Source organism: Neopelma chrysocephalum, unplaced genomic scaffold, assembly GCF_003984885.1.
Source record: "Neopelma chrysocephalum unplaced genomic scaffold, ASM398488v2 Primary Assembly neopelma1_97935, whole genome shotgun sequence".
NCBI lineage: Eukaryota > Metazoa > Chordata > Aves > Passeriformes > Pipridae > Neopelma > Neopelma chrysocephalum.
The window spans coordinates 1-8,830 of record NW_020926217.1 but is presented as its reverse complement, the minus strand read 5'-3'; the positions used below and the strand labels follow the sequence as shown (position 1 = coordinate 8,830).

Here is an 8,830-nt window from a genome sequence, read left to right as displayed (position 1 = left end):
TCTTGTTGAGAGGGGGAATGGGGTCCTCCTGTCTGGCTGCTCAGTGTCCGTGACACGTTCTGCTCTCCCAGCCAGGACCTTCTCTCCAGGGAAATAACTGCAGCATCTCTGCCTTCCCACCCACTGCTAGAAAAGCTGATCTGGCCAGACAGACAAGCCAGCAACCTTCCAGAGCTTCAGATATTTGCCTGTCCCCAACCAGTGCCAAAGCAGTTTGGACAAAAGCTGCCTAGAAAAGGGAACCCCAGTCAAGCTGGTGCCTCTTGGAGTTGAGCACTGCCAGCACAGTCCCAGGGCACAGTCAGGCTGCTGCTACTAAGGTCTGTAAACCTGCTAGGGCTTGATTTGGGAGCAACAAACTCCCCAGCAAGGGGAGTAGCCGGGAAGCTTGGTACATCTCCAGGAGAGACCACGACCAGAGGTGGGGCAACGCTGAGCTGAGGCATGTTTGTGGCCAGGTGTGGGCAGGGAGGTCCCAAGTGCCAGCAGGGCACTGAGAAGCTCTTGTGGGGTGTTGTGGGGTGTCAGGGGCTCAAGTGACATGGGGAGGGTGGCATGTGCCAAATGGGACTGCAGCTGTTCCTACCACAATGCCAGGGCCCTTTGCGTGTCGCTTCCTGATTTGAGCCTTCCTCCAAACACTTGCTTTCTTGTTCTGCTTGTCTTTTTTCAGCTTTTCTTTTGCTTGTTTCAATAGTCTCTCGTATTTTTCATTTCCTGGAGGAAGAAAACATTCACAAATAGAAGTGTGGGTGCACTGCCAATGCCATTGAAGCTGAGAAGTCCCACTCCCCCAAATGCTGGTCTCTCCCAGAAACAACCCATCAATGGAAAGCCATCTCTGGACGCTGCTGCTCGTCTCTGAATCCTCATGATCACTCCCACCCATCTTCCTCCCCTCAGAGGAGCATCTCATCCCCTGCAGTGTCATGCAAATCCACCCCTGCCAAAAGCCCTGCCAGCCTCTCTTCCAGCTTTCCCAAGCTTTTCTGTCCAGCCATCTTTCCAGGCCTCTGACGGATGTGCTGGCAAGAGCTGCAGGATGGTTACTTGGACAAAGCCTACATGTGCTTGTCTGCTCAAGACTCAGGAAGCAACCAGAGGGGTGAGTGTTGGTCTGGCAGCCCTGCAACCTCCAGGCTTGGTGGAGATGGGTGTGAGCTGCCCTCTGGGCATTACAGTAGGGAAAAACCCCAGTGGGGACTTTGCTGGGGAGCAGATGGGCAGTGCTCACCTCTGATGCTCCAGGGCAGGTCCAGACAGATCCCGGCAAAGACCGCCTCTCCTTTCAGGGAGATTTCTGCTGGTTTCAGGTGACCCACTTGAACCTGGAAAGTCCTGCAGAAGACTCCTGGCACTCCTGGCAGGTAATAGAGCTTCAGCACTTGCTCCTTGCCAGGTTCAATGGAAGCCTGCAAGGGACAGGAGAAGAGGGAGGCAATGCATCAAAGAGGGTGTGATGGAGGAAGGCTCAGGTCACAGACAGGCTGAGAAGAGAAGACAGGTTCTCTCTGGAAGAAAACGTCAGACCACATCACCTTCTACCTTCCTCATACCCAAAAGCTTGAGCCTCCAAGGCGAGGGTACAGTGTGTCCTTCCCAGGGCTCCTAAGGCTGCTCCCCCAGCAGAGCCTGCCCTGTGCTCAGCGTGAGCACGGCTCTGCTGCTAATGGGGTTTGCCCTCTGCCAGCCAGAGCCAGGCTGAACAGGTAAAAGCTCTTTTGCCACCACTGGGGAAGAGGAGTGAAGTGCCCACGCTCTCAGAAGGGCCAGCAGCTCCTGTCACCCCTTGTAAGAGACAGGCAGGAAGAAATGGGAAAGCCAATGGGCTTCCTCTTCCCATGGCAAAGAGGGACAAAGAAGGGAACACTGCTTCACCTCAAAGACATCCAGGCAGCACTGAGAAGCTGAGACAGTGGTGGGATGCTCCAAATTCCTCTCTCTGCTCTTCCAGCCCCACTCCTCCCTGGCCCCCTCACTGCCCCACAAAGCTGCTCCAGAGCAGCACAGCTGGGGGGAGGGAAGGACCAGCACAGGGGCTGTGACAATTTCTGGCAGAGGAGCTTCAAGCCCAAGCAAGGAATATGTAAGTGCTGCTTAGTCCTGTCTGATCCCACAGCTGGGGTAAGGTGACCCTCAGAAGAGCCTCAGTGCCAGCACAGCCCCAGAGCTCAGCAGTCGGGGGCCAAGGAGTGACCAACGTGCTCGTGCCTCCCGCCGGTGGCTGCCCTGGGATGGCAGAGCCACTCGCCAGCCAAGGCCACAGGGAGTCTGTCAGGATGGCACTTGCTTGACCTTCTCTGCCCCCAGCAGCAATCGCTTACAGCCCTGTCTCTCGTGGCTGGGTTTGGCTTTGTTTTCCCCCCTTTTTTCTCTTTAACCCTCTCCTTGGCCCCCTGACACAGGGCTGGGGTCAGTCAATTGCCACTCACTGTGTTGGGCAGGACCACGAGCACACCAGGCAGAGGCTTGTCTGCAGTGCCAGTGCTGGGGCTCTGTACCACGTAGGTGAATCCCATCTTCCCGTTGTTCCGCAGGGTGACCTCTGCTTTGGTGACTTCATTAAAGAGCTGAAGAGAGAACAGAGGAGTGGGAAGTTACAGACACAGGCCTGCTGCTGGGAATCTCCTTCCTCTTTCATGGGGTTGAAAGCAGACACACCGCAGGAGCAGGGACCGGGGATGAACTACAGGCACTTGGGAACGTGGGGAACCCCCAGGCACAGGGACCTGCACAGGAACAGAGTTCTGGCAGCACACAGAGGGGCAGGAACAACCATGGGAGAGCCACTAAGAAATGAACCGGGGGACACAGGCCCTCTGCACTCTGAGGGGTCACCAACAGCCAGGAGAAACAAAGGAGGTGGCATCGAGGCACTCCAGAAGAAAAGGCACCTGCATGCAAGTATTGGCAAGCAACACACCAGCAAAAAGGGAGACAGATGGGGCACCAAGACGGGGACAGCAGCTGGAAAGACCTGTGGACTTTTAACTGAGAAGTAGGAAAGTGAGGATTATATTGAGACATTCTCTCCAACTGCCGTGACTGGAAGCCCAACTGGGTTATTTTGTGGATTAAACAAGAGCATTAAACAAGAGCATCTCGTTGGAGCTCAGGCTTTAGGAGTGGGTCAGCAGAGGGATGTCTCAGGGACGTGTCCCTCTGGAAATCCCCACTGGGGTCCTGCTTGCTCCAGGAAGCAGCATTTGGTACCCTGAAGAGAAGGAATTCCCAACATTCTGGAGGGGGGTGGAGATGGACATTACAAAGCAGTTTGGATGCCAGACATATCCCTCCAAGGTTGTACTTCCAAGCCCCAGAGCCAACAAAGGAGCTGGGAAGGGGAGAGAGCCCTGGGCCGGGCTGGGCAGCAACCTGCTGGTGATGGTCCCAAGGCAGCAGCTCTGCCAGGAGAAGGGGGTGTTACCTGCAGCCCGCAGTCGATCTCCTCAGTGCTCAGGTGGTAGGTGAGGACCGAAGTCTCCCCCCTTAGCTTTACCTCATAGGTTGGGCCTCCCTCCACCCGACACAGCGCCGTGACATGGGCGATGATGTTGGCGTGGCCAAAGAAGGTGACGGGCACCTGCTGGCTCCTGCCCGGCTGCAGCACACCGGACACCGGCTGGACATCGAAAACCTGCAGGAGGGGAGGAGGGATTGAGTCGCTGAGCGTGGAAATGGGTGCAGAAGAGCAGCCGTGGCTTGGAGCAAAGTACAACCATAGCTGGAGGGGCCTGTTCCTCAAACACCAGCCAGAAGCATCCTAATCTCATCCTGCCTCCATGCCACTGACCAGTGGAGGGAGCATGGCCAAAGTCTTCTGCCATACTCACTGCTCAATGCATTAATTAATACCAGACATTAAACTGGGATGTCTCCTGGCAGCAAGACATTCTCTCTGCTGCAGAACTTGCCTTTAAAACTAGTTTTTACTGCCTTCAGAGAAGCAGAAGACTCAGAGGTGAGAGCTCTTGGAGCTGAGGGGAGGACTCCAGCCCAGCTCATCTGACTCCTGAGGCTTTTCCCTCTCTCTGACTTACATGCTGCTACAACAAAAGCTCCTGAAAAATATCCTGTTGAGCACCTGATGAGGTACCAGGGGAGCAATGCCCTTCATGGGTTCTGCACAGGGAGTTCTGTAGCTCTGGGGGCAACAGACCTGCTTGCCACACTGAAAACGTGCAAGTGAGAGAGATTCCCACTCACCTCCTCCGCTCTGAAGCCAGGGGGCTTTGCCTCTGCCGACTGCCCAGACCCCTTCGTCTCCGCTGAGCTCCGAGGCCCTGCAGCAGTGTGTGGTGGCACCTGGAAGACAAGGCACTTGCCATTCCAGGACACAGCCACCTTGCCAAGTCTCACTCTGTAAAAGGCAGCTCTGGGGCCGTCACTGCAGTGCAGCTCGTGGGTGAAGGCAGAGACCTGAAAAGGGGTGGTCTAGCTGGGCTGGGAAGGGGGTACATGGAGATCAGGATTTGGCACGGCTTGCTACAGGAAGGAAACTGGAAACCTTCTCATCATGATGCAGAAAAGCCTCATTTTACATTGTAAAGAAAACGAGCCAAAAATCCCAAACTCAGCATAGGTCTGTAGGATCTGAGTGGGCTTCTCCAAAGAAAAGTATCCTATTTCTCCCTCCCCAGACGCCCCATGTCCAGCCACTGGCCCTGCTGCCCAGCCCACTCTCAGGGCACACAACAGCAGGGCAGCAAAAGGGGAGGTCGGCACGAGCACGGCTTTTTGGTGGCAAGCTGGGGGAGGAACACAAGTGGCAGGTGCACAAGAAAACCCACCTTTGCTTCCAGGGAGGCCTCTGAATGTGACGACTTTTGGGAAGAGTCCTCCTTTGTTTCCAGGGAGTTCTCTGGATCTGGTGACTGTTTAGGAGAATCATCCTCTGTTTCCAGGGAGTCCTCTGAATCTGATGACTCTTCACAAGAATCCCATTCTGTTTCCAGGGAGTCCTCTGAATCTGATGACTCTCCAGAAGAATCCCGTTCTGTTTCCAGGCAGTTTGCTGAATGTGATGATTGTTGGGCAGAGTCCTGTGCTGCTCCCGGGGCTTTGGCTGGCTCCTGCACACTTCCAGGCCTGAAGTACCTCCTTGGATAACGCCCACACTCAACACAGCCGAACGTGACTATTTGTGGTTTGAATGTAGGTGGGGAAGGTATGAACCTGGAAAACAACGTCACTGTGATCACGGACCTGCAGTGGGAGGGAGGGACACCTGCACGAGCAATTCCTCGTCAGGATGCAGCCCCTGGGTGGGTGCAGGTGTGGTGAGCTCAGAAAGGGGGTGTCTCAGAAAAGGAGAAGGAAGGGGAAGGTAACAAGATGTTCACCATCAGCTCAGGTGCTAACTAGCTCTTTCTGTGAGGTAATTTGGGACTTTCTGGGCATCCTCCAGCACTTCCAGGCCAAGGCTGGGAATGCAGAGAAGACAGCAAGGAGCAGAGAGCAGTTTCTCTGCTTGCAGAGAGGACCCATCCCAAAGCAGAGGGGCCAAAGGGCTGTGAAAGTGCCTCCACCAGCACTGTGGAGGTGGGACTAGGAGCCCTTCACCAAGGTGGTCACTGCCTCAGGCCACAGAGGTCTGAGAAAGCAGATTTCCCCACCAGCTTTCCTTCCCAGAGGAAACCAGCAGGGGGACTACAGCAGCACCAAACTCATGGAAAACACCTATTCCCTGAGCATCCAGCCTGACCACGGCTGGTCAGCGTTATTTCCACAAGGGAAAGTCAAAAGCAGTTTGTCAGATCCCAGGCAAGCAGCTTTGGTCTTTGCAAAGTACAAACAGGACCCCAGGAAAAAGAGGTTCCAGGAGAGGGCAAAAGTGCACATACCCTGTTGGGTACTCCTTGCTGTTCACCTGGAATGACCAGTGGTAGTGGGCAGGGATTGGGCCGCAGTTGGTCATCTCCAGGTAACGCACTTGTTCTGTGCCATTCACGATGCAACCAAAGTCCAGTGCTTTGGTGGGGATCCGGAGATTCGGGAAGTAGACCTCTCCCCGAACGGTGATCTCTTCCTCATGAGGATGGTCCATGAGCCGGATCTTCAGAGTCTTCTCTACTACCCAGCTGATCGGATCCTTTTCATAGGCTGGGTTAAAGCTGATGTAGAGATGAAGTTCCTGCCCTGCCTCCATCTCCACAGGCTGCAAGGAGACAAGGAGTGTCAGTCACCCACACGATGGAGTCCCAAGGTCTGACAGCACGAAACCATAAACGCTCCAAGTGTGACCCCAGCACGGCCTTCCCAGTCCACCCTTCAGTTCTTTACAAGGGAAGCTCTGACTGCAAGCACCACACTCCAGTGGGGGATTCTCAGGCTCCTGTTTCTGTGCTCGGCAGCAATACAAGAGGGTGGCTGCTGGAGAGCTGGGCTGCTCTCCAGGAGACACCTCTGCTGCACGGCTTGCCCACACTTGGCTGCCTGCTCCCTTCCCCTCATGTCTTAGAGCCAGGAGGGATCTTTCCAATTCAGATGAGTTTTTGCTTCCTTCAGCAGCTCTGCTGACTCAGTTCACAGTTCAGGCCAGTCCACTGCTGACTCTATGGAATAAACTTCTTGACCCAGGGACCTCCCAACAGAAGGGCACCACCACAGCCCTCCCTCTTCAAAGCCCCCTGGCAGGAGGGTCCTTGGCTGCTCACCTGGGCCCCTGCAGGGAGGCGCTGCTGGTTTGCATCACAGATTAGGAACGGCTGCCTCAAGTCCAGCAAAAGGTACAATGGCAGGCAGCAGGTGTTTTTTAAAGACAGAGGCTTGTACTGAAGAGTCAGGACATCCTTGGGGTGCTACAGAAACAGGAGACAAGGAAAAACAACCTCAAGGAGCCACAGACCTCCTTCCCCTTCCAATGCATTTCACATTTCTCAACCTCAGAAGTGCATACATCTCTATTTACTCTTTTTCTTTGATTCTAAGCCTTCCAGGACATTTTTCCCTAGAACTGATTCTTTTCATGTTTGGAAACCACAGCCTCCCCTGGCAGACAAGGAAACACTCCCATGTACAGAGGAGGGAATAGGAGGGAATAGGCTCCTGAGAGGAGGCAGCTGCTTGAACAAGATCAAAGGCAGAAAGTGACCCCAGAACGTTTGTCTCCAGTTTTGTCTCCTCTCTTGGGCAGAACAGCACAACATGATCTTCCCTCATATACAGTCATTTCTCACACTCTTATTGGCTCCAGCAGCCTCCTAGAAGCACTGATGCCAGTCAGAAGAGAAAAGCAAGCAGGATTTGGCCCAGGGTGGAGATCCTGCAGCAGCCCAAGGTCAGCTTTGAACATTCCATGAACATGTGGCCAGCCAGAAACCTCAACAGTCCCTCTGCAATGTGTGTCCTGCTGCCTCTGCTATAGGCACATGGTGTCTATAACCTCAAAGCTATGATCAGCCTAAGCTCCTTCTTCTTGTTTGTGCATTGTGGTGGCTTCTTGCGTGGGGCAGAGAAACCAGACAGAGTTTGGGAAACTAGTTCTGCATGTATTGATATCAAACAGCTGCAGTGCCAGAGCACTCCATAAATCAGTGTGGCATCAAGCAGAGCACAGGCAGGCATCAGGGAGAGCTGAAAAGCTGCTCATTACATCTGAACTGCCTGTTCCCAGAATTAGGTGCTTCCATGGAAGCCTGGGAACCTGAAGAGAGACCCAAAACCACAGAAACCAAATAATGCAACATCCTTTCCAGACACCTTGTGGGAATGATGATGCAGAAGTTGGGATCCAGAGACTAAAGGGCACCTGCTTTGCCTCGGTGTCACCATCACTGCAGCTGCAGGACATGTGTGGGGCTTGGGGAAATGCACAGAGCTGTACCATAGAGCTATTCCATAGAGCATCCATATCAACAGCAGAGAAGGCAAAGACACACAGATGACAGGTTTTTCTACATCAGCCTGAGGAATTCACAGGAATCTCTGTTTTTCTCAGCTTCCCTACAGCACTGGTGTTCAGGTATCACCGTGCGTTGGAGGATCCTCAAAAACCTCCCCTGACAGTGAGCACAGAAACTGGCATCTCTCTCCAGGTGGCCACGGTCCCCCTCAGCAGTGCAGCTGGAGCCGCAACTCTGCTTTGAGGAAGTTCAAAACCAGTCTCATCTCTAAAAACATCCTCACTTACTTTACAAAGTGCCTCAGGAAGGGTAAAGAGGGCTGTTAACACAAGCACATCCCCCCTCCCCACGAGCTCTCTCACTGAGCCGTGCTGTTAAATGCCGGGATGCAATCCAGAGACTTACCTTCTCCACACGGAAAGTGATTGCTCTGGATGATATTTGCACCGTGGGAGAAATGAACTTGCAGGTGACCTTTGTCTTGATTATCACTTTCTTTGTTATCTCTGGCTCCACGACTGCCTCACACACCAGTTTCTCCTCCACCTCCTGCATGCAAGAGTCACTTGTCACCAGTGCTGCTGGCAGGGTGTCCAGCAAACGCCCTGCGTTGGCTCCTCACCCACCACGGGCCACAAAGTTACAGACACTGCCCCCTTTTCTTCCTGTGCTGCAGCCTATTTCCTCTGTGCTCCAATGGCTTTAACACTGCACCCCAATAGCCACAAAAGGCACTCGTGAGACACTCCCTCCTTTCACAGGGCTTCTCTTTTACTCCCTGCTTACCCTAAATAAACCACTTGGCACTTGTTTAATTCACTTTCTGCTTGGGCTCCTACTTTAAGTGTAACCTATTTTCTCTGCCCTTCCTTTGTGCCTCAGCAGGTGACACTGGTAACCTCCTGTTTGCCCCCAAGGAGCAATACTTCCTTCAGCCCATATTTTGGGATCAGCATTGGGGTTTGGTAGCTATGGAATCACAAAAA

The 8,830-nt window shown here is 53.7% G+C and overlaps 1 protein-coding gene across 1 annotated transcript; it reads right to left on the bottom strand.

Annotated features, from left to right (window-relative positions):
• Positions 1 to 517: 517 nt before the first annotated feature.
• LOC113962002 (hydrocephalus-inducing protein homolog) lies at positions 518 to 8,551 on the bottom strand. Its single transcript, XM_027672803.1, has 9 exons — positions 8,250 to 8,551; positions 6,657 to 6,800; positions 5,844 to 6,157; positions 4,791 to 5,175; positions 4,207 to 4,305; positions 3,428 to 3,637; positions 2,433 to 2,570; positions 1,235 to 1,412; positions 518 to 717 (listed from the first exon to the last, which is right to left on the bottom strand). The coding sequence occupies exons 1-9, from the start codon at positions 8,397 to 8,399 to the stop codon at positions 533 to 535; spliced, it is 1,803 nt and encodes a 600-aa protein (XP_027528604.1). The 5' UTR covers positions 8,400 to 8,551; the 3' UTR covers positions 518 to 532.
• Between the last annotated feature and the right edge of the window lie 279 nt (positions 8,552 to 8,830).

What these genes read in the sequence shown, in the direction of transcription:
- LOC113962002 (XM_027672803.1), bottom strand. Translation starts at nt 8,399, where the DNA reads ATGCAGGAGGTGGAGGAGAAACTGGTGTGTGAGGCAGTCGTGGAGCCA. An exon ending in AGCAAGGAGTACCCAACAGG is followed by an intron (nt 5,176 to 5,843) that starts GTATGTGCACTT and finishes GTTGTTTTCCAG; the next exon opens with GTTCATACCTTCCCCACCTA. An exon ending in TCGTGGTCCTGCCCAACACA is followed by an intron (nt 1,413 to 2,432) that starts GTGAGTGGCAAT and finishes TGTCCCTTGCAG; the next exon opens with GCTTCCATTGAACCTGGCAA.